Consider the following 25768-nt stretch of genomic DNA (forward strand, 5'->3'; position numbering starts at 1 on the left):
GTAGGCTTCATCCTCAGCTTCCACTGGAGTGAATTTTAATTAATTAATTAATTCCTCATATGCTCCTGCCAACGCTGCAGAAGTAAAACTGTTAGTGTCTAATGTGTTTTGAGTAGTGGTGGGCTGAGGAAGTGGTGTTCAGATCCCCGTCGGGGTCAGGGGTAAGCTAGGGTTCAGGGTTTTTCTGAACCAGGGTTAAGGTTCAGGGAGAGATTCAGTGGTGCTGATGGCTTGCAAAATGCTTTGGCAGAGATTTCAGGCCAAAACCCTAGGAATGGGTTCAAATTCAAGCGCTGTTATTCAACCAGATCTAAAACGTGAAGGGGCTCACACCTGAGGTTCTGGTTTTGTGTGCGACTCCGAGAACCAGGCTGAGTGTTTTCCTGTGGAGGCGGGGAGTGGGGAAGGAGGTCATTCAGGCTAAGCTAGGGCTGTGAAGAACTCTGACTGGCAACTGGGTATGGGTCAGACTGGTGGGCAAGGGAGTTGCTGTGTGAAGGAGAAAGTGAGATGACGTTGCGTTGCACTTCTGGCAATTGTTGTTTGTTTATAACTGTCTCTCTGTTTGCCTGCTGTGTCTTTTAGATTGTAAGCTCTTCAGGTCAAGGTCTCTGACTCTTCCATAGATGTGTCTACACTGCAATCACAGGTGTGAGTGCAGCTTGTGAAGACATACCCACGATAACTTTAATCTAGCTAACTCAGGCACTAGTAGCAGGGAAGTTGCAGCAGCGTGAGCTTCAGCACTGGCTGTCCGAGCCTGCCCAGAACCCTTGGTAATTACTCCGGCAGACAGCCTGTACCGCAGCCCACGCTGCTGCAGCTTTATTTCTACCAGCATCTGAGCTAGCTACACTAAAGCTAGGGTGTGGTATGTCTAGAAATAACCTCTGTGTACACAGCATCTAGCACTATCGGATCCTATCCCTGGTCAGGGCCTTCAGGCTCTATTAGAATTCAAATAGTAAATAACGATAATAATGAAAAGCACTGGGACCCATTATTAACAAGGCCATAAGAACTGCCTGAAAGTTTGTAAAGAAAGACAGAACAATGGGGTGCAGTGTTGCAGCATATTTCTGGTTGTCTCTTAAATTTGGCTTCTCCCTGCAGCTCATTTAGATCAGACATATGGAGAATGGTGCCATGGGTTTGGCAGGTTCTAAGCCACCAGCGATAGCTTCTTTTGCATTGGTAACTACTTCAGCTAACTTTCAACAATTAGTGATGGGCCAGAACCGGACGCTGGATCTGAACACTTCTGAACGTGGAGACAGTTTGGTCCGAGAGCCAAACTTCATGGCTGGGCCCTAACCACTCCTCCTTCCCCACTTCCCCATTGCTTGTCACAATGCTACATACTGATCTGTCAAGGACAGTTGGGATAAAGTCATGTCCAATCCCCTCTACTTCCATGGTTGCGTCCTCTGCCGTGTTCAGCTCACTGGGCAGAGCGACAATGGAACCTTCAGGATCTACACCAACAATCTGAAAGGGAAGAATCACTTGTTAGCCACACTAAGAACCTAGGGGAAATGAAGCAGAAACATCTCCAATGAAAAAAATACCAGTGTTCATATAACCATATTTGGCTGCAAAATGTTTTTCTTCCCAAGGTATGCATGAATATTCCTGTCCGTTGGCATGGACAGACAGGACCCTTTTGCCCAGAAGTTTTCCTTCTCCTCAGCTTTACAATTTAATCTTAGAAGCATGGGGAACTGAAAGTCTCAAGGATTAGTGATGGGTCTGTGAAGCCTTTTACCTCTAAGTCACTAGTCTGAATCCAGCTCACGTTGAGAGTAACTGAAAATTGTTACTATCAAAAGTGAGCTGTATCCGTACACTTCCTGGTTCAGAAAAAGTGGAAAACAGACACTCTAATAATCAGGCTCACCCCAGCTGTAGGTGAGCGAGCAGTCAGTCAATGGCATCGCCCCAGAGGTGACATCAAGGGCATTACTCTAGTCAAAGAAAAGGGCAGAAAAACACCAGGTAGCCACTAATGCTCAATGCACAGGTCAGTCTTTCTACCTACTTTGCATTCCGGGCACTTCTCCTTCAGCTTTCTGCCAATGCCAGTGATGGTACCTCCTGTCCCAGCTCCACCCACGACCATGTGGACCTTGCCTGCAGTTAAAGGAGGTGAGAAGCATTTAGAGAGGATGGAAATGTTCTCCACAATTGGTTTATTCTGGCATGTCACATCAGTAGGTATTTTACACATGTTCTTGTGCGCAGAGAACGTGTGCATGTCAAAAACTGGACAGAATTCATGCCAGTGAGCAGAAGCATTGTAGTGCTGTGATGTGCCAATAAGCTTCACCCCATTGTACTTTGATAGATTGCTAGCTTGGTAACTCGATCCTTTTGGACTATATTGTGTTGAAATGCTGCAGACACATTAGCAATAGCAGGTTTCAGGGTAGCAGCCGTGTTAGTCTGTATCCTCAAAAAGAACAGGAGTACTTGTGGCACCTTAGAGACTAACAAATGTATTAGAGCCACAAGTACTTTTATTAGCAATAGCACGCATTGGTTTGGCTAGTCTTAGCATTCAGCTAAGAGAGAGCCTGATTCTGCTCTGACATCAGTATAAGCCAGGAACAGCTCCACTGAAGTCATTGTATTTACACTGGTGTAAAAGTGGTGGAAGTGAGAGTAGACTCAGGCCCTGAGAGTTTTAGGCTGTAACTACACTGGCAAAAATGAGACATAATTTGTTACTGGCTGCTGCCAGGGCTAGCAATGGTACACGTTATAGGATAGGTAGGGCTCAGGCTTTCTTGCCACCATTGTCAACTAACCTTGTTAAAGCACCTGAGCCCTGTTTTCACTACGCCTTTCACTCTTTCTACCACTGGGGATGGGTTCCATTTTTGCCCATCTAGACAAGGACTGAAATTCTTTTATTGCCTATTCCAGCCACCAAATGAAGCTGGATTAGTCTCTGCAGCACTCGCAAAGTTTTGAGCCATTTTAATTTACTAATGACTTTGCAGGATCAGCTACCGTGTGCCGATTACTCATATGGATAGTCCCAGGGAGGCCTCTTGAGCCATTTCATCCTCTTAACTAACCCATTACAGTGATGCCACAACTGCAGATAGATGGCCACCTCCACTGTGTCATTCAGCACTTTGTCATGTCCACACATTCCCCAGGCCATCCTGTCACAGTTGAGAGCAGCAGAGGCAGTTGAGCTGAAGCCCCATTAGGTACAAGAGAGAGGAGACTGCTGGTTAGCCATTCTCCATGAGGGACCCACTACTTTGCAATTCGCTTCCTCCCAGGATCCAAATGAGCCCAACTGTGTTGCAAGGCTCATCTCTTTTCCCAGGCTTTTGAAAATGGAGGGGAATTGTAATTACAAGGGTGGGAAATTGTTCAAGGGGGAGGTGGGTCATCTTAAATTGCTGCACTCAGGCTTTATTTAAAGTTATGTCAAGGGTGCCTGTAACTTACCAAGTCCCTTTTTAGCTTTTCTATACATTTAAATAAATAAGTCCATAAAGTAACAGAACCCTCCCTCAGAAGGATATGGCATGTGCAATTCATGGCCGAGATAGAACAAACAGTACCTTCGCACTGCTCCAGGATCTCCTCAGCGGTGGTGTCATAATGAGCCATCGGGTTGCCGGGATTTCGGTACTGTTTATTACAACAGAGAACAGTGTATGTTACGGTTAACAAGGTGGGTCAGACACTGAACTAAGAACAGCTACAGAGGTGTTTTACTCAAGGCATAAAAAGCCCCCCCCCTTGTCCTGCGCAACACTGCACCACAGTCCAAGCAGGCCCAGGGAGAGAGTCCTAGTAGTCTTGTAACTTGGTGTCTTGGGCTTTAGGGAGGTACTGCAGTGTGTGGTATGTTTTCCAGTGAGGAGCTAAACAGAAGGACGGGAATGTTGTCCCCAGCTATGGCCCTAAACCCAACCCAATGCCCCCCATGGAAGACACAGGCTGATAGAAAACCTGGTGCTGGCAATGCTGTCAGATGGCACATCCCTTCATGACTGAAAACAAAACAGACAGAGCCTCATGAAGACTGGCAAGAGGGGGAGCTGCATGAGGGTATGGGAGGGGGGTGTAGTGTCTGAGCAAGGGAATTCTGGAGGCAACACACTGGCAGAGACCAGAAGCGGGCATGAAGGGGAAATTATGCTCATAGGAGTGCTGTGACACTATCGAACAGATGTTGTTTGTGCCTCCCCTCTGTGCTAATCTCTTGCCACTGTCAGGTGTTCATGGGGGTGAAGGGGCACGACCACTGTGCCCTGCTCAGACATATTCCTTCTGGGACAGAGTATGCTGCTGGCCACCCCGTCTTGTGCTTCCAGAGGACAAGCACTCCTAGCTACCTCCCAGCCTGCAGGGCTAGGGGGTGAGGGGAAAGAAGGAGCTCCCAGAACTCTGAGCCCTGCAGTTGGTGCAGGGCTGCTGGCATGGGTGTTTCTAGTTCAGTGGTGCCAATTCTTGTGCTATTTGGTGCTTTTCTTAAAGCTCCAGCTCCTGGAGGCCAGCAATTCCCTGAGAAACTCAGCTTTCATTTTTAAAAAAAGTGAGTTTTGAATCCACATGGTTGCAGAGAAAAACCTGCAAATGTGACCAGAGTGCACCCAAAAAGCACATAATCCACATGGCAAAGAACCCTCCCCCCCCATGTATTTGTTGTTGTTTGAAGCTCATTCGCAGAGAGGTCTGTAGAGAGGTCAATGAACATCTAGGTAAGAAGACTAAACTAATCTCTCCCCCCCGCAGGTGAACCCTGTGGCAGGAACATACCATCCCTGATAATGTGATCCTTGTATGTATGCGTCAATGTGTGGGGCTCAGATTACCACTGCCCATTCTGTAGCATGGGTTACTACAAGCAGTTTGTTTGACCTTCACTGTGAGCCTATTTATATACACAACATATTTTTTTCCAGTGCTGCCAGTCAAGAACCTTTCATAAGCATAAAAATTTACTTTAAAGTGGTGGTAAAACATTCTCCAGATAGAACCGGATCAAAATGTGCTCAAACCTCCAAAAACTTTGCCTCAGGTTTCACAGTCTCTAAATATGCCTCTTATTTTGTTTTTGCAGCCCAGTGCTTCAAGGAAGAGAAGTCAAGTCACACGTGCCATAAAAATGAGCATTGGTGTCTGGGAGAAGAAATGCGGTGGCAAGAAGTGCCACAATGGTACTGAGCATCTTACAGAGAGATGAGAGAGATGAGCAGACCTAGGCAATCCTGTGCAATCAGATTTAAAGAGAGAACCCAAAAAGTAATTGAATTTACCTGGTCCAGAATGTGGGAGTTCGGGATTTCATATCTCAGCCTCCGAGCAACAGAAACATTAGACTCAGGGGAATCAAAGTTGGTGGCTGGAGTCCTAACAATCTCAGAACCAAGAGCCCTTAGTATATCAACCTGTAAATCATAAAGCAGACACAATAAAGTGATCTCCTGTACTGCCGGTAATCTGAACCTATATATTCATATTAGTGTCAAAAGCCAGAGTGGGCTTTGCATTCATAAGACATTTAACATTTAGAGTGGTTTAGAGATACAATGTCTGATTCTCAGTCACACTCACTAATGCTCTTTTACATCGTTCTGGCAGCATAATGGGCCTTTAAATTGGTTAGAAATGCCGCCTGAAAATACTCCTAAATACAGAAGGCCTTCCCAACCTGGCATAAGGATTCTAGCCTGGCCATGCTCCTAGCCTCTACAATGAAGTGGTAGCTGGGGGGCATGACCAGAATCCACTGCACTACTACTATTTGCTGGTTTCCAAGAGGCATATGGAGCAAAGCATATGTTAGAGCACTCCCAAGGCTGCTCTAATGTACACCATGGACTGGGCAGCCCCAGCACAGACCCAGAACACAGGTAGAGCAAACTGGCCATAAGCACAGGAACGGAGTACCTGAGAATGAGTGTTTATCAACAGAGAGACACTTGTCTAGCGGTGAGAACAGGAGAGCTAGGTATTAGAGCTCTTCGGTTTCTGATCATTTGTTGGGTGGGTTATTACAGTTGGGCTGAGGAGGTGGTGTTTGATCCAGGTGAGGTTTACGTTAGGGTTGAGGTTTGAGCCAAGTCAGGGCTAGGATTCAGGTCTGAATTCAAAGGCGCCAAAGTCTTGCAAACTGTTATTGTGAGATTTTTGCCCCAAATGGAGGAAATCTCACAAGATCATGTGAAATTTCTGCCATCTTGATGGGGTTTCTTGAGAAATCTGGTTAATACTCCTATGAAGTTAATATAAATATCTTCAGTTTACATAGAGGGAAATGGACAGAGAGGTTAAGTGACTTGCCAAAAGTCACACAAGAAGTTGGCAGCAGAACTGGAAATAGAACCAAGGAGCCCTGCATACCTTTCCTTTGCTCTAACCATCACACACACCCGTAGACATAAAATTGCATCATCTCTGTGCAGAAATGTACCATATTTGGCTAATATATTGCACCAGCTGCATAGCTGACACCAGATAATCAGTCAGATTATCATTGCCTGCTTCATTGTCCAGAGAACTCTTTTGAATAACTACAAAAATATGCCATTACTTGTAACTAGGATCGTTACCCTATATAGGAAAGGGTTCACTAGTTCTCAAGAGAGAGAACTTTCCCCATTCCCAGGATTTCAGTGTAATACCATAAAGGACTCTGACCTTCTCCATGCTCATTTTCTCTGGCAACACAATGATGCAGCGATAGCCTTTCACTGCAGCAACCAGGGCCAGCCCGATTCCTAGGCAGTGAGGGAGGAAAGGGAATTATTCAATGACAGCATTTGGCAAGGTCAACTGACAGTCATAGTCTCCTGCACCTCCTGCATTAATCTGGTAAATGTAGCTCATGGATTTGCACTTAAAAGCTAAATAGCAATGTACCATCTTAGACTTTTTGCATGCTCTCTGACAGTCCTAGTGTAGGAGGATGTTCTAATTTGAGAGCTTACTTGTAATTAAGTCTCTGTGTCCCTGAGAACTGGGGAGGAGCAGTGTATTTTCACAGCATACAAACTGAAGGGACTGGAAAGGCTCAGAAGCATTTTTCTACACTTAGCAAAGCGCCAGTCTCTTGTTTTCCCACATGTGTCGTTTCACACAGAAAAGATATAATTACACTTAGACAGCTCTCTGTTCTCCTCAGGTCTGCTTAACGCACCCCACCCCCAGCAGTCTAATTTGTGGGATAAGGCTGCCCATGCGCCAGTCTCACTCCATAGCTAGTTGGCAAAGTGTATCTGTGCTCTAATTTCACTCTGAATGACTGACCGAGCCAGCTGTTCCCATGCTGGCTGGGGAAGGCAAATGAGGCTTTAGATTCTGAATTGATACAAGAGGATGCACAGGGCAGGCGTGAAACATTGCTTCTGTACTAGGACACGCTGTTGAAAAAGACTGCAATACCCGCAGGAGGTTAAATTCAGGCTGCAGCCTGTCAGAGGATTGGTAGAAATAGCTTTAGTATTAGAGCTAGATCAAATGGTCAGATAAGAGAAAGGCAAAGAAATTCCACTGTAAGGCCCTGACTCTGAGCTCAATCATGTCATTCAGGCACAGCCCAGTGTGGGAGGCGGTGTGGAGTCACATGACCCCTAGACAAGTACAAGGAGGAATGCTGCCTCAGGGGTGCAGAATTCCTTCCTGAGGTCTGTGGCATCTACACCCTTGCATAGGGTGCAGTTTAATCCCCCTCAACTATGCTGGTCTTGTTTGGCCTGCTAGAGGAGGGGTTGTGGGGAGACAGACCCATAGCCCTAGCTGCTTGGGGGTGCTGCACTCCACCAGGAAAACAGGAAGGGTGCAGCCCTGGCCAGTTGTGTCTTCTTCTTGTGCAAGCTACAGAATGGGGAAAAGCTCCTGCACCTTCTCTCCCAACCATGAACTGGCCCTAGCTTGTTCCTGGCCAGCTGAGGCTAAATAAGGCAGATATGGAAGAAGCGATGATATATTTGTAAGCTTGGCAAAATTCAATTTTCATTTGTGCTATCATTGTGATGGATCATATTGATGTTTATTTTTAAGCATTTTAAAAGATTTGTAGCCATTTAAATGATCAAAGTTGTGGAACATTATGGGGGCAGGGTAAGAGAATGACTTAATGACAATAGACATCAAGGTTCAAAAAGTTAAAGCTTTATAGCTGCTAAAACACAAACCGTCCACATCACCTGTCAAAATATACAACCTAAAGAGCTTTCTACCATCAAATCCCACCTGCTTTTACTATTCATTCACTTGTCCATTTGTAACAAGCCTAATTCAAAAGTCCAGATCACTGGACTTTGTCTATAATAATGTCTCAAGCAGCATTTTTCTTACTTTGCCTATCTGTAAATTTTGATTGTTAGTGATGGAATTATTTTTCCATTGGTTTGTGTGTGTGTACAGTGAAATCAATATTTACTGACATTTCTAATCCTTCCAAGCCTATTTATTTGCTGGGGGAATTCAGGGAAATTCCCCTGTGAAAACTCACTCTAACTATTCAATAACCTCGCAGCCAGGAAATGTGCTTTACGTGCATCAGCTCCTCTAGAACTTTTTGTTAGATGCATTGTTGTTAGCGAACTCCCAATATTACCACACACTGGCTCTGCAGTTTTGACACCTTAGTGCGGTTTTAACCCATCTAGGAATTTCAGCACTAAATCACCCCTGAGATCTCACTTCCTCTGGTGTGTTGCAACACCTAGGCACAGTTTGAGATGGGGTGGGTGAGTTGTGGACAGAGACAGAGTTATAAGGACAGAGGCTAATTTCCAGACTAAAGCATGTAAAACAATGTAACACACATGTCTGCAACTGCACCTCGGGCAAGGGGGTAAATTTTCTTAATCAAACTTTCCCTGCAAACATGAATACATCAGCAACAGATAGGGTCAATGGGTACTGGAAAAGGGAAAACTGCATTTAACAGAAAAGGTTTAGTAAGCCTCATTTCCCCTCTTCATTGTAGTAGGAGCTGAAAGGTTCCAAAAGCTTCCATCCCACCCCCTCCACTCTCCCTCGAAAATATCAGGCCATCATTCTATTCCATTACCATGCTGTTCAAATGCAGGGCCACAAATCCAGTCCCTACCTGTGTTTCCTGATGTTGGCTCAATGAGTGTGTCTCCGGGTTTTATGATCCCAGCTCTTTCGGCATCCTCCACCATCCTCAGGGCGATTCGATCCTTCACACTCCCCCCAGCATTGAAGTACTCGCACTTTGCCACTAGAATTTGAAGGGGAGCCCAAATTACAAATGAGCCCAAATCCAACTTGCCTGCATACAATTTAATCCCTGCTATCAAATACACTAAAACCATCACAACAGAATGGCCTTCTACACAGAGAAACACATCAGTTCTTCTCAGATTCTCACCATTCACCCCCCTCCAAGAACACAAAAAGTACGGTATGTCATTGTAATTAACCACTAGCAAACCCCCAAACACATCATCTGCAGCGTTAGTCTATAGCATAAGGGCCATGTACATAAGAGATGGAATGAAGAGATATTGTTTGTTTTACATTTTAATAGCATTTGTTATTCAGAAAAATTCAAGTCAATAAATAATAACAAGTTCTACTACCGAGTGCCAGATTTCTAAGTCTGTTTCATGAGCTACCAGTCCTCCCATTTCTGGGCACAAGAGGATTGCCAGGCTGGGTCACACAGTCATAAAGTGGGTGTTTCTCCTTCCTCTGAGGCATCCAACAGCAGCCAGTGTCAGAGATGGAAGAAGTGAGTGCACGGCTCATGGTTAAGGCTACGATTTAGTCATGGGTATTTTTAGTAAAAGTCATGGTCATGGGCAATAAACAAAAACTCATGGCCTATGACTATGACTTTTACTATAAACACCCCTGACTAAATCTTAGCTGTCCTGGCCCCGCAGCCACCGCTGCTCTGGGGGGCCCTCAGGGTGCCGCTACTCTGGGGAGCCTGGGTCCAGCCCCACCAACCACTGCTCTGGGGGGCCCCGGGGCCAGATGCCTGAGGCTGCCGAGCAACGGCTGCTCTGGTCACCCCCAGGGCCGCACTCTGGCCGCTGCTCCGCCACCCCAGGACAGCTGCTCAGGCGGTCCCCAGGGCCAGTCACACCCAGCCACTGCTAGGACAGTCTCTGGGGCCAGCTGGCCAGGGCCACCAAGCAGCAGCTGGTGCAATTATCCCCGGGACCGCTCAAAAGCTGCCCGTCTGGCGGGCTGTGGGACCACCTTAGCAGCTGACATTGGCACTGGCTGGCCCCAGGGCTGCCTAAGCAGCTGGCTCCAGGGCCAGTTGCTCTGGTGGCCCTAGGGTCAGCCACACTGTCCGCTGCAGCTACGGAATTTCATGGAGGTCACAGAAAGTCACGGAATCCATGACTTCCACGACCTCTGCTGCAAACTCACAGCCTTAATCACCGGCCTTTTCTGGTGCAGCAGTTCCTGTGTTGTTGTAGATTAGGGTTACCATACGTCCGTTTTTTCCCGGACATGTCCGGCTTTTCGGCAATCAAACCCCCATCCGGGGGGAATTGCCAAAAAGCCGAACATGTCCGGGAAAATGCCGTCCGGGCATTTCCCCTCCCGCGGCTGCTCTGCTCCTCCCCTGACTCTTCGGCTCTGTTTAAGAGCCGAGCTGCCCGAGCGCTATGGGCTTCAGGCAGCCCCCTTGCCTCCGGACCCCAGCCGCCGGCCGGGCACTTCCCCTCCCGGGCTCCGGCGGTGCAGGGTCCGGAGGCATGGGGGCTGCCCGAAGCCGGTAGCGCTCGGGCAGCTCGGCTCTTAAACAGAGCCAAAGAGTCAGGGGAGGAGCAGAGCCTCCGGCCGCGGCGGCTCTGCTCCTCCCCTGACTCTTCGGCTCTGTTTAAGAGCCGAGCGCTACGGGCTTTGGGCAGCCCCCGTGCCTCCGGACCCTGTGCCGCCGGAGCCCGGGAGGGGAAGTGCCCGGCCGGGGGCGCAGGGTCTGGAGGCATAGGGGCTGCCTGAAGCCCAAGCGCTACCGGCTTCACGGTTTGCCGGGCAGCCTCCAGACCCTGCGCCCCCGGCTGGGCGCTTCCCCTCCCAGGCTCCAGCTGCGCTGGGGAAGCGCCGGCCGGGGGCGCAGGGTCTGGGGGCTGCCTGGCAAACCGTGAAGCCGGTAGCGCTCGGGCAGCCCTTTTCGCTTGGCTGGGAGTGGGAGGGAGGAGGGGGCGGAGTTAGGGCGGGGAAGGGGCGGAGTTGGGGCGGGGCTGGGGGTGGGAAATGGGCGGGGTCAGGGCCCCGTGGAGGGTCCTCTTTTTTTATTTGTTAAATATGGTAACCCTATTGTAGATTTATAAAGACGTAGAGCTTTGAAAGTAACTTTTTGTGCTGTTTTTCTACGCTACCTAATGAAATAAATAATTATCACTGGGCCAGAGTCTCATATTCTTACTCCTCTTGAGTAGTATCTTAGAGCCGGTTCATGCTCCCTTTGAAGCCAAGGGAGTTTTGATACTGGCTTCAATCAGAGCAGGATTGGGACCTTACTCCACAAGAAGTCCAGGGGGCCGGGACAACTTTTGGAGTAAATACTACTCAGGGAGAGGAGGGGTAACAGAACCTGGCCCTGTTTGTTGAAGGCCAACAGCTGAACTCATGCTGAACAGAACAGGGAGGAGACAGGATGGAATTTACAATCTAAGAGCCAGTTTGTATCACCTTAACCCACGCTGAGTTGTAAGGACCGTACTCTGCAAGGAACGCCCTTATGAAAACAAATCAGTAGACAATGTACTTTCAGGGTTTAAATTTTATGAGGTAAATTGCCAAAATCAGGCTACAGGGACATTCCAAAAGGCAAACATGACTATTTTTAGTCATTCCCACAGCATTGTTAACCCCTTGTTCACACCAGTTACCGCAAAAGTTTATTTTGCAGTGTACTTTGTGCTGATCGACAGGTGTAATAAAAGAGACCGTAAGGCCACTCATTTAACTTATGTTTCCCTTCCAGTCCTGCACCAGCTGGGGAGATAACATCCTGGTAAATAGCAGCACTGCATATCTTCCTGGTTTGCTCACTGACTCTTTGAACAAGCCCCTTCTGTGTCTCCTGGGGACATGCCTCCTAGTAACAACCTCCAATGTATGGGCAGCCTGCAGAGGTGCACAAGTAATTAATAATCTGCCCGTTGCCTGTCCTCTCTCCATCCCTGCTACACCAACTCATCCAGCCTTTGATACAGGGGCCCTATACCAGGGGAAAGGTACACTGGAAAATGTCTTATCTTGAAATGAACCTCAGAGTGAGAAGAGCAGATGGGAATGGGACCCCAAAACTGGGAGAAAACAAACATTTAATCATTGTTAGCATGGAGACAAGCCACAGGACAATAACTGCCTGTGCTTTTTCTGATTTCCCTTAGCACCTGCAATGCTACAGCCTGCACATACAGGGGCCTTATCACCTGCTGAAAGACTAGCAATCCTCCAAGCGAAGAAAAAGATGCTGTTGAGGGACTGTAGTGACTGTATCCCAATAAAGGGATATGAAGGCAGAGGAGTGAAGGGATGGGTTCCTGGAGCATTCATAAAGAATCAGAATGGAATGTATGGTTCTGGAGAGGGACCTGATGCACATGATGTATGCACTATGCTCTTTTTTTATTCAAGGCATGTTATTTATTAACTGTGTCATTTGCTGGATCACCTGAGACAATGAGACATGGGATATGTTGGCCAGAGAGTACAAGCGCTAGTAATACCAGGACAAAAATGAGGAAGACCTAGAAAAAGGTGGTTTGAGACACTGAAGGAGGACATGAAGAAAGTATGTGTCAGCTTGGAAAACGCACTTGATAAAAATATTTGGGATGACAAACAAGAACCACCAACCCCAAATGATGGGACAAGACAAAGCTAAAAAATTTCACTGAGGAACAACTCTCTTGCATCATTAGAATATCCATCCCATTCACCCATGAAAGCTCATGCTCCAATATGTCTGTTAGTCTATAAGGTGCCACAGGACTCTTTGCTGCTTTTATAGATCCAGACTAACACGGCTACCCCTTTGATACTCATCCCATAGTATTAATCTATATAATAAGATTCCAGGGTTATCATTCTGTGTGTGTGTCATTCTGAAGCCTAGAACGTCTGAGTCAGTGTGAAGCAATAGAAGCAGCTGCAAGCATGGTTGAGAGCTCCTTTTGTCCAGGATTTCACCAGGTTCAATCATCACTGGGATTTACAGTCTGCTACTATCCAATTGTTAAGTTGTCAGGTGATTGTCAGCGTTTTTACACAGAACTATGAATTACACCCATGCAACAGCATGGGCTTTCAGCTAGTTCCTCCTGAAATCAATACACAAACTTTTCAGTCATTTCCTTGGATACAAAACATTCATTATCCACAACTACCCCTGGCCTCAAAGTAAGAGCAACACACATCCCTGACTCTATTTCTCTAACCAGTTGGGACATTTTGCAGAGGCGCTCCCTCCAGCTGTCCATAACATTCAGAAAGTCTCTCCACCTCCTCCTCCCTTTCCTCTGTGAGGCTCCCTCCCTTGCTCTCGCAGATGTGCAAAATGCAGTAAGCAGCTATCACAGAAGGCATGTCATCCGGCCTTGCCATGAGACACCTCCACCTTCCCTTCAGTCTTTTCGAATGCACACTCTGCTCTCATTCAGCAACCACACACGGTATCGTTAAAAGTCAACTTTTTTCTTCCCGAAGTGTCCAGTAAAAGGAGGCAGAGGGCAAAGCTGCGTCTCCCAGAATGGCAGGAGGAATCAACTTCACTAATGTCTATGGTATCCTGAGAGCAGAAGTTCCCTTTGCTCATTCCAGCAAACAGGCCTAAATTTCTAAAGATCCTGGCATCCTGGACCTTTCCAGATCACCTGGCATTAATAGCTGTGAACCTTTCACAGTGATTGGCCAGCCCTTGCAGCAATGAGACATATCCTTCCTGTTGATAAAATCTTTGATGTGGTGTGGGGGGCAAAGAATAGTCCCTATATAGTTCAGGAACCCCATCTATGCAAAGCCATCAATAACTTCCTGTTCATTAAAAGAAGAACAGGAGTACTTGTGGCACCTTAGAGACTAACAAATTTATTAGAGCATAAGCTTTCGTGGACTACAGCCCACTTCTTCGGATGCATATAGAATGGAACATATATTGAGGAGATATATATACACACATACAGAGAGCATAAGCAGGTGGGAGTTGTCTTACCAACTCTGAGAGGCCAATTAATTAAGAGAAAAAAAACTTTTGAAGTGATAATCAAGCTAGCCCAGTACAGACAGTTTGATAAGAAGTGTGAGAATACTTACAAGGGGAGATAGATTCAACGTTTGTAATGGCTCAACCATTCCCAGTCCTTATTCAAACCGGAGTTGATTGTGTCTAGTTTGCATATCAATTCTAGCTCAGCAGTCTCTCGTTGGAGTCTGTTTTTGAAGTTTTTCTGTTGTAATATAGCCACCCGCAGGTCTGTCACTGAATGACCAGACAGGTTAAAGTGTTCTCCCACTGGTTTTTGAGTATTCCTGTTCATTGCTATGCTTTGTGACAAAGCACAGCAGCTCCCTCTGAACAGCACTGCAAACCTTAATGGCAACAGGCCTGACAGTCGATCTACCAACAAACTGGCTAGCCACTGACCAATGGCAATTGGGGCGGTGAGCTCCCAGATGGTGAGGGCCACATATTTCTCCATGCTGAGGGGACCTCTCCTGTTGGTGTTCTGCTGCTGCAGCTCAGGGGTGAGCTCTGCACAGGTCTCTATAGGAAAGTAGCCGTCCGCCTCCTGAAGTTCTGCTGCTGCTGCTGGTCATCCCAGTTCTGAGTCACCCTCTTGTCCCACCAGTCACTGCTAATTCTTTGAGACCATAAAGGGCTCTCATCCACGTGAACCTGCTCCAGGAAAATTCCCTGAAGAAATAACTAGTTGAATTCATCCTTCTGCTCCTCCTTCACCTGTAGCCATATAGGCCAGCCATCCAAAGCCACCAAGCCAAACCCATCTGGGTACACAACTGTCAAAGCACATACCTCATCCTGTTTGTATTAACAGCTGTCATAATTGTGGCGCTCAGGAGCCACTTGAATTGGGTAGGACAGTCCCGAAATGCAGAGTTCAAGTCCCATTCCTGGGCTGAATGATTCCCTGTGACGCCGCTCTGCGCCTGCCTGAGACTCAGGGGCAGCGCCAGCCTCTTCCTAGTGTCGGGGGGGGGGCTGAGGAGGGCCTTACCCTCACCACGAGGCCCCACCCCCTGCTCCTCCTATCCCACCCCCAAGGCCCTGGCCAGGCCAGAAGCCGGAGCTGGGCGGTGGTAAGAGCCACCCAGGGAGCCCGGGCCACTGTGGGGAGCCCCAGACTCTCCACCTGCCCTGGGTGACGCATCCCAGGGGTGGGGACATGGGCAAGGAGCCACTTTTGGGCATCCCACCCAGGGCACGTGCAGGATTCGGGGTTCCCTACAGCAGTCTGTGCTCCCTGGGCGGCTCTTACCATGACCAGGCTCCAGCTTCCAGCCTGGCCGGGGGTGGGGCCACGGAGGAAGAAGATGGCGGGGGTCGGGCTCCTGCATGTATCCCACTTTTGCCTTTTGAAAAGGTGGTCACCCTAGTGCTCAGCAGTGTGTCCTCCACCATGCTGCCTGACAGCAGTTCTAAAATGGTGCTGGCAAAATACAGATGAAGAGATGGATACCAGGAGAGGAATCATGGGAATTTTTTACTTTGACCCCAGACTTTTAATGGCCCGGTCAGCAATGCTGACCGGAGCCGCCAGGTCTCTTTTCAACCGGGCGTTCTGATCGAAAACTGGACACCTGGCAACCTTACAGAAGATTAGAGAGACAAGGTGGATGAGGTGATATCTTTTATTGCACCAACTTCTGTTGGTGAGAGAGACAAGCTAAAGCTAAACAATCTATTCCACCTTGCATTTTGCTGTGATGCTAGGAGTACCCTTCCCAGCAGGGCCGGCTCCAGGCACCAGCTTGCCAAGCAGGTGCTTGGGGTGGCCACTCCGGAGAGAGGCGGCACGTCCAGCTATTCGTCGGCAATTCGGCGGACGGTCCCTCACTCCCGCTCGGAGCAAAGTACCTCCCACCGAATTGCCGCCGCAGATCGCAATCGCGACTTTTTTTTTTTTTTTGCGCCACTTGGGGATGCAAGAACCCTAGAGCCGGCCCTGCTTCCCAGACCTGAAGAAGAGCTCTGTATGGCTCAAATGCTTGTCTCTCTCACCAACAGAAGTTGGTCCAATAAGAGATAATACCTCACCCGGCTTGTGTCTCTCTAATGTAGGAAGATGGGCAGGCAGGAGAGAGATGCTGCCATCTTTAAAGGAGAAGGATGGTCCAGTGGTTAGAGCACTAGCCTAAGACTTCAGCGATCTCCATTCCAGTCCCCTTTCTTTCTGTGTGATTTTGGGCAAGTCACTCAGCCTCTCTGTGCCTCAGTTCTCCATCCATAAAATGGGGATAACAAAACTTCCCTACTTGACAGAGGTGTTGCAAGGATAACTACATTAGAGATTGTGCAGCGTTCAGGTACTACAGGAATGGGGGCCATACAGAATAGATTGGTTTGTACTGTTTTGCTGTTCCCCCAGGCTCTGCCAAAGAACTGGAGCAGCAGCTACATCAGCTCTGAGATTTTCTCCCTCCAAAACTGCTGACCCTGATACTCCTCAATTGCACTCGGTATTGCAAGTAGCTGAGTTGCTCCACAACACACAGCCTGTTTTTTAAAAATGGAGATTAAAATCACAGGATACGTACGCTCCAGCAGTAACAAAAATGCAGCTGAGCAGTGGGGCTAGTAATGGTAGTAGTAAGAGTCTTCCTGTGAAGACCATCTTGCTGGATCAAGGCCTGGGTTACTGTCAGTCAGGTGCTTGTTACACTGCAGTTTGAAATGCAGACCACTATTTTAGCTCTGATAAATAACCGTAATGGAAAGGTCTAGAAGTATCCCAGATATGCCATATTTCTCCACCTTCTTTTCACACTTTCCCAACCTTAGTTAGTTACTCCTGACTCTCTTATAAAAGAGGCCTTGTCCCCCCCAGCTTTTGAGCTTGCCACTCAGTTCAGAAAACCTGACAGAAGAGCAGTGGATGTCGGATACTCACAGAGCTCACACTTCAGTCCATAGGCTTTCCCAATCTTGTTGATTCGAACCAGAGGGGTGCGGCCAACTTTCTTCAGAATATTCGGCAGGATGTTTGTTTCTTCCGGCCTGTGTTAGTGGAGGCAGAAAAAAATATACTGAGGGTAACTGTGACTGTCATTCAAATCCACATTAAAAGGAAACCAGAGCAAAACTTGAGAGAAATAGAGGCTTCAACATCTGCAGGAGAGGGCTGAGGGAGATTTTGATTCCAGGACACCATACTAATTGCCTAGATTACTAATGATGATAGGCATCAGTGATGGAAAAGAGCTACAATCTCTGTCAACTGGACTACAGGAGGGTGTGGTTCGAAATACCGCCATCCCCTACATCAGCAACACCCTCAATGAATAACTTCATTTTAGCTGCCTTTGTGATGCAACTCGCAGGATACTGTTGCCCATTCAAAAACCAAACATGTCCCTTCTTACTGCTTCCACCCTCTTACTTCTCTTGCCCTGTGGCTGTGCATGCACTGATCAGCTGGAGGGGGGCTTCAAAGAGCCACCTGTTACCAGAGTTGGCCTTTTAGCCCCCCATGAAGGAAAAACTCAGCTTTGGCTTTCAAAAATCTAAATGTGTAGCCCTTTTCCTTGTGAAGTTAGTCTTGCAAATGTAAACTAACGTAACCTGATAACTAGGGCAAAAAAATAAAAATAAAAATAAGCCAGGCTGCAGCAGAAGACTGGGATCAATCTAAAGATTCTCTCTCTCTCTCTCACACACACACACACAAAATAAGCCAGTTAAGATTGAGGTACAGCCCATCCCACAGCACCCTTATACAGGATCCACACAGTGAATGTGAGCAAGAAAAGTTGAGACCAGCAGAGCTTGTTAACATTTTCAGTTGTCTGTGAGCCAGCTGGTGCTTCCCCAGCCATACTAGCTAGCTAGGACCTACTCACGGACATGCAAGGGAAGGCTGTAAGCAGTGAGGTAAGTCCCACCCATCTCAAGAATCTAAGGAGACTCATTCCCCAGCTGATCAACTAGACCTCTATCAGAAGGGAGCTGCTTACCCAGCCAGCCACTGCTGAGAGGAGAGGCTGCAAGACAGCTCCTGCCACCACTGCTGCTGCTTTGAGGAAAAGCTTCCAGATAAGGGAGTTAACTAGAAATGCCTCCATTCAAGGGCTAAGCACAGTGCATCAGGAAATACTGGGCCAGGATGGTGGCAGAAACATGTATTGATATTTTTTAATAGGGGAATGTATTTTACACAAGGTGTGGCCCATGCACCATCTGCGGAGGCTGAAAACTTCTACGGGAGCCATTATTAAAGTTTGCCAGCACATCACTGTGTGTGGGCAGGAGGTATGTGAATCTGAACTTTTGGGCCTGCCTGTCATCTATTCTTCTTGTGCTCTTTTCGATAGACACTAAGTGAACTGTGGCTACAGAGGTGGGTCAAAGTTCCTAGCATCATTGATTGGAATGAAGCTGCCCAAACTGACTTGCATAGTGCATGACTTTTTTCCCCCTTGATGAAACAGTAGATGTACCCATCTGTATATAGTAATGCATTTCCCTTCCCCAGCTCCTTCACTGGGTTGCAAGTGGGTGGAGTTAGAGAGAGGACAGGAAATGGAAAGTAAAAAAAACTTGTTCAGATGGTGTGAGGCCACCTGTAGCCTGATCTAGAGGAGGCATGCACTCCCCCAGGAGGGCTCTGATTGTATGGGGAGGAGGTGACCAGCCCTCTGTGGAGAAAGAAGTGGTTCAGGACCATTTAGAAAAGCTGGACGAGCACAAGACCATGGGGCCGGATGCGCTGCATCTGAGGATGCTAAAGGAGTTGGCGGATGTGATTGCAGAGCCATTGGCTATTATCTTTGAAAACTCATGGTGATCAGGGGACGTCCCGGATGACTGGAAAAAGGCTAATGTAGTGCCCATCTTTAAAAAAGGGAAGGAGGAGGATCCGGGGAACTACAGGCCAGTCAGCCTCACCTCGGTCCCTGGAAAAATCATGGAGCAGGTCCTCAAGGAATCAATTCTGAAGCACTTAGTAGAGAGGAAAGTGATCAGGAACAGACAGCATGGATTCACCAAGGGCAAGTCACGCCTGACTAACCTAATTGCCTTCTATAATGTGATAACTGGCTCTATGGATGAGGGGAAAGCAGTGGACATGTTATTCCTTGACTTTAGCAAAGCTTTTGATACGGTCTCCCACAGTATTCTTGCCAGCAAGTTAAAGAAGTATGGGCTGAATGAATGGACTATAAGGTGGATAGAAAGCTGGCTAGATCGTCGGGCTCAACAGGTAGTGATCAATGGCTCCATGTCTAGTTGGCAGCCAGTATCAAGCGGAGTGCCCCAAGGGTCGGTCCTGGGGCCGGTTTTGTTCAATATCTTCATTAATGATCTGGAGGATGGCGTGGATTGCACCCTCAGCAAGTTTGCAGATGACACTAAACTGGGAGGAGTGGTAGATACGCTGAAGGGTAGGGATAGGATACAGAGGGACCTAGACAAATTAGAGGATTGGGCCAAAAGAAATTTCATGAGGTTCAACAAGGACAAGTGCAGAGTCCTGTACTTAGGACAGAAGAATCCCATGCACTGCTACAGATTAGGGACCGAGTGGCAAGGCAGCAGTTCTGCAGAAAAGGACCTAGGGGTTACAGTGGATGAAAAGCTGGATATGAATCAACAGTGTGCCCTTGTTGCCAAGAAGGCTAACACCATTTTGGGCTGTATAAGTAAGAGCATTGCCAGCAGATCGAGGGATGTGATCATATCCCTTTATTCGGCATTGGTGAGGCCTCATCTGGAGGACTGTGTCCAGTTTTGGGTCCCGCACCACAAGAAGGATGTGAAAAAATTGGAAAGAGTCCAGCGGAGGGCAACAAAAATGATTGGGGGCTGGAGCACATGACTTATGAGGAGAGGCTGAGGGAACTGGGTTTATTTAGTCTGCAGAAGAGAAGAACGAGGGGGGATTTGATAGCTGCTTTCAACTACCTGAAAGGGGGTTCCAAGGAGGATGGATCTAGACTGTTCTCAGTGGTAGCAGAAGACAGAACAAGCAGTAATGGTCTCAAGTTGCAGTGGGGGAGGTTTAGGTAGTATATTAGGAAAAACTTTTTCACTAGGAGGTTGGAGAAGCACTGGACTGGGTTACCTAGGGAGGTGGTGGAATCCTTAGAGGTTTTTAAGGTCAGGCTTGACAAAGCCCTGGCTGGGATGATTTAGTTGGGGATTAGTCCTGCTTTGAGCAGGGGGTTGGACTAGATGACCTCCTGTGGTCCCTTCCAACCCTGATTTTCTATGGTTCTATGATTCTATGACTGCATTAAAGGATTGTAGGGTTTAAAGACAATGCTGTCATACTTTGTTAATTCAGATACTCGATATTTCAAATACATCCCCAAAGAGGAATTCTTTGAAATTCTCATGCCACAAGGGTGTGCAAGTAAAATCCCGACAATGGATTGCTGCTCACAGGTAACAAGATTTTAAATAGATACTCTGGACCAGAATTAGTCTCTCATTCACACAAATCCAGAGCATTAGCTAGAGAATCATGTGTTTATTAGCATCAGACTCACTCTGATAACTCACTTGGAACAAGAGTGCACAGGTGAATAAACCAGATCTGGAGTTCAGTGCCCTTTAAATGACTGGTTGTGCCTTTATTTGCCGGTCTCATAAAAAACATCAGTCTTGTCAGCTTTTTCTGCCAAGAGCCTATGGCTGCAAACTCTTTGGATTGTGTCTGCACTTTGAGTTGGGGGTATAATGCCTAGCTGGAGAAGACATACTCGCACTAGCTCTGATTGAGCTATTGTGCTAAAAATAGAACGTAGCCATCAGGGCCATCCCTAGCTATTCTGGGGCCCTACGCAGCCCTCCCCCCCACGGGGGGGAGGAGGTGTCTGGGGCCCCAGGCCTCTGTGTGGGGGAGGGCAGGGCTGGCTTGGGGAACAGGGGGGAACTACCTCCCAGCACTTACCGGCGGCGTGGCTGGGGCCAGGCTGCTGCACTTCCCGCCGCCGGTGAGTGTAGGCCCAGCCCGCCCGCGCTCCTCAGGGAAGTGGGGCTGCGGCGGAGCAGGGGCAGGAAGAGGCGGAGCAGGGGCGGGGGCCATGGGGAAGAGGTAGAGCAGGGGCTGGAGCAGCACGCAACTGAGCAGGCCTGGTGCCCTACGCAGCTGCGTACTTTGCGTATGGGTAAGGACAGCCCTGGTAGCCATGGCAGTGTGAGAAGTGGGAGGGGCTAGCTGCCCTGAATATGTACTCATCTTGAGACCATAGGCATGAACTTGGTGTGACTAACCCCTCCTGCTGCTCGCAACCTGTGGCTACACTATTTTTAGCACAATGGCTTGCTCCGAGCTGGTGTAGGTATGTCTTCTCAAGCTGTGAATCACACCCCCAGCTCCAAATGTAGATATACCCAAATCTATGCCCTTAGCAGATTAAGGAGGTAGTATGCCTGTACTGAAAAGTTAAGTAGCAAACCCAAAAAACTTGTGTCAAGTATTTTTTTTTAAATATGTGTGTCAGTCCACATGTCTATAACACAAACAGAGCCAGAATTTTAGCTGGTGTCAATCAGTTTCAATAGAATTTTGCCAATTTACAGCAGTTTAGGACCTGACCTCCCTTTGTTTAGAGAGAAATATTTATCCTGTCATATAGTAGAGAACTCTGATTTTTCCAGAAAGGACTAAATTCTGCTCTCAGTTAGACTGGTGCAATATAGCCTTCCAGCCCGGGTTTATCTGTTCAGCTCCAGTGGAACTAGAGCATGTCACTACTACCAGGCAAATTACACACATTTAAATGGCCTTTGGCCAAGTAGATTGGAAGTTTATGTCCTTGGACCTTTTACTCAGAAAAAAAGATTACTCAAGGGGTGTGTTTATTGAATCCATATCTTAAGGCAGAGCGGAGCCATTTCCTTGCCTTGGTCTTCTCAGTACTCTTCTTCTGAAAAGGGTAACAACCCAGAGTTGTTCACCTCCCATTCAATTTCAGATATACAAACACACCCCGTATTTGTTATCATAATTTGAACTCTGAACCCACCTCATCCTTGAAATACCCAAGATGTATATGGCCTACTGGTGATAAAGGTAGTAAATATAGATTTAATTCTCCTTCAAAACTGACAAATTTTGTTGCTTTTTTTGTGTGTGTGTGTGCTCTATGGATTGATCACAACTCCATGCACTCAGTACTTGATATTTGAAATTTGAGTTCTCTTGGTTAGTCATGATTGGTCCCAAAAGCCACATGCTTTGTTTCTGTAGTGGGTGTGCATAACTCCTCTTACCAGGAGAAGGGCTTGAAGATGCTCTGAGGGCTTTGAATCTCAGGGAATGGTGACCATTTAGTGGAAGAGAGCAGATAAGAAGGGTTAGGAGATCCTATCTAGGCCCCAGAGACCTTATCCAATGCATCATTCTTAGAAAAGAAAAGGCTACAGTAAGTTTATTGGTGAGTGCAGAGTTAAAATTTAACTTTGTTTGTCACATACACAAAGTAACACTGTGATGCGTGAAAAGTGTGGTCAAATCCTTGTCTGGATTATTTAGTTGCCTCTGTGCCCTGTCTGGTGTTTTGTAGAATTAAACAGCATCCTTTATCAAATATACTGACTGCCTTTATCAGTGACCAGCAGACAGAGAAGAGAAACAGTCATAGCAGAAGAGAAGGGGAAATTTGTTAGCTAAAAAGACATATTTAGGCCCCAGACAGACATAAGGAATCATTCACAGACCTAGCCCTGGGCTTCTCTCAATGGATTCATTGTACAGCTGATTTCATTGTACATCAGCACCAACATGGATTTGTCATGGCACTTCTGCTACCTATAAATGCTCAAGCATGGGAGCTCAAAATTCATATTCCAAGAGTAAAACAACTGCTCAGATGCTCACGTCACGTGAACAGCCTTCATACCAGGGGCTGAACTAAGGCCATCCAGAGCTACGAGCCTGAGTTCCTACAGTTTAAGCTAAAGAGCTTTCACCATACGAGCTGTAACAGACTTACATCCTCTCTGGCTTGGCCCAGACTGGGACACGTAACACGTGCTGACTAGTGGGTTATGTTTGCAGAAAGCAATACAGGAGAGGCCAAAGCAAGCAAGGCCAAAGTGAATCCATTTTTAAATTCAAACCAATACTTGTGGATAATATATATCTATCTCTATAGATATCTATAGATATAGAGATAGATATACACACGCACACACACACACACACATATTATATATATATACATACACACACACAGCACAGCACAGCACACCATTTTCACCCTGCTCCAGAAATCAGTGACAAGCATCAGAGGGGAGCTGGTCTGGTCAGAAGACTTTACTAGCAGTCAGAAACTATCAGTGTGGCAGGGAAGTGGACACTCCTTACTAGGGTGACCAGATAGCAAATGTAAAAAAGCAGGACAGATAGTTGGGAGTAATAGGCACCTATATAAAACAAAGCCCTAGGGTGGTGGGTATAATAGGCCAGGGGAAGTTCTGCTTTCCCTGGCGGTGCCGTGGCTGCTGGACCCCTGGTTGTGGGGTTTGGCATGAAATTTTTGCTTTATTATGCCCCATGCTGGATCTGGGGTGGCTAAGAGGCCAGCCCCAGGCTCCTCAAGGCGGGGGAGGCTAGGCTCAGGGCTTCCAAGCTCTATGAGAAATGTGTGAGCCTAAAGGATCTCTGAGAAATGCCCTTGGTTCACTGGAATGGCTGTTGGGGATACTGCAGTATCACTGCATTTGGTTTCAGTTGGGAGCAAGAGGGTTCCACTCCAGAAATCCTGCTTTTACTTTGTGAGGCATGCTACTATATAAAATGCCCAGAGGAAAACCTTGTCATATCAGGATGTGAGACTTGATTGGCCATTACCTGAATTATATGAGGTAGCATAACTAGCTCAGACAATGTAAGAACCAGCTCAAACCTGTACCGTTCTGAAGCTTTAAGGTAATTATCCCCTTCACCTGATCCAAGATCTACTCTTCTTTTTCTAATCTCCCTCACAATCTATACTGGACTCTCAGCAGGTCTGGAGATTTTCTACACTAGCTGCTAGCTGCAGTTCTTGAGACTGCCCAAGGATCAGAACTGCACAATGTATTCTTGGGTATAGAAATCTAGAATATAGTCTGTATTTAGATATTTACGCAAGGTTAAAAGAACATAAGAATGGCCACACTGGGTCAGACCAAAGGTCCATCTAGCCCAGTATCCTGTCTACCGACAGTGGCCAATGCCAGGTGCCCCAGAGGGAGTGAACAGAACAGGTAATCATCGAGTGATCCATCTCCTGTCACCCATTCCCAGCTTCTGGCAAACAGAGGCTAGGGACACCATCCCTGCCCATCCTGGCTAATAGCCATTGATGGACCTATCCTCCATGAACTTATCTGGTTCCCTTTTTAACCCTGTTATAGTAATACCCAATATCCCTAGAGAGCGTGCTACACAAAGGTGTATATTAGTGCAGTCTGAGTAGCACATATTTTCTTTAACTTTATAAAGAGTGCCATGTTTCTGGAGGAATCAGGGCAAGTTGGAATCTGGATAGAGACATGAGAGTACACTTGGGTAGAAGGCATCCAGAATAGTTTTGCAAGATGATCATTTCCACGTGTGCTTCATTGTCTCATTCAGATTTCCCCATAGGTAGCATATGTTGCCAAAGAATAAGTCATTCCCAGTCAGCATGCATATTGAAAAGAAAACTGATTTGACTGAAAGAGCTGCTCCTTTAGTCACTAGACATTCAGCAAATAAATAAGATAATTTAGGGACTATATCTCCAAAGCATTGTTTAATCAGGTGGCTAAATACATCACAGTTATGAGAAAGGGTGGAACAATCTCCTTTGTTAGTCATTCGGAATTTCTCACTGGTATTCCATGTTTTCAGTTTAAAGATGGAAGGAGGGTTTTGACACCACATTGCTCTGTCACTGGCAAGAAAGGCAGGAACAATTGCAAAGTTTCAGAAGCAGTGTAAGAAACGTGAGACTTTCACTATCTCTGAGCAACGTTTTAACAACATGCAGCTCTGATGCTCCCTGCACTCTGTAAAATTAATTGATATTGCCTAATAAATCACGTGGACACTTGAAAGGAGGTAGCTGCTGCCTGGGAAATAGACTTTGGATACCACAGTTACAAAACGCACACATTAAAAATTGTTTTGCATCACTACTTTTAAGAAACCCAAGTAACAACCGTATACAGGGTCTTTCTTTGTTCAAGCTGTGCTAGTAGAGAGAATTGCCTCAGTGTCAAACAGGAACAAGTAATTGCTTTCCATATGGAGCACCCTTTTATCAGATTGCTGTTTGAGGGGCACATGATCCATCATGGTACTTTACATTAGGACGAGAGACTGCCTCAAACCGCAAAATTCAGATACAAATGTCCCCAAAATTTAGAAGTGTTTGGATGAGGGGTTCCAGATTGGGCCTATCAGACACAGGCCCAAGACATTAGCTTCTGATCCAACTAACAGTGGGCTACGTGACAGTTAATAGAACACCTTCGAAAATTCATTGAGTCCATCTATCCTGCAAGGACAGAAAATGCTCCCCAGTCAGAAGATATATCAAATCCTGTATTGATACTACCTTTGGTCTTAGGCCC

At 46.9% G+C, this 25768-nt stretch overlaps 1 protein-coding gene across 3 annotated transcripts in view; it reads right to left on the minus strand.

Moving 5' to 3' along the window:
• Positions 1-25768, minus strand: part of LOC101934026 (cystathionine beta-synthase-like) — a 51420-nt gene that overhangs the window by 13642 nt on the left and 12010 nt on the right. For all 3 annotated transcript variants that reach the window (XM_024100541.3, XM_065578126.1, XM_024100540.3), the window contains 7 exons: positions 17109-17215; positions 9089-9223; positions 6670-6749; positions 5286-5417; positions 3582-3651; positions 2039-2130; positions 1363-1488 (listed from right to left, as the gene is read on the minus strand). In XM_024100541.3, the coding sequence (XP_023956309.1) occupies positions 1363-1488; positions 2039-2130; positions 3582-3651; positions 5286-5417; positions 6670-6749; positions 9089-9223; positions 17109-17215 (742 nt within the window). The remainder of the gene's footprint in view (positions 1-1362; positions 1489-2038; positions 2131-3581; positions 3652-5285; positions 5418-6669; positions 6750-9088; positions 9224-17108; positions 17216-25768) is intronic.

This window comes from Chrysemys picta, chromosome 1 (assembly GCF_011386835.1).
Source record: "Chrysemys picta bellii isolate R12L10 chromosome 1, ASM1138683v2, whole genome shotgun sequence".
NCBI lineage: Eukaryota > Metazoa > Chordata > Testudines > Emydidae > Chrysemys > Chrysemys picta.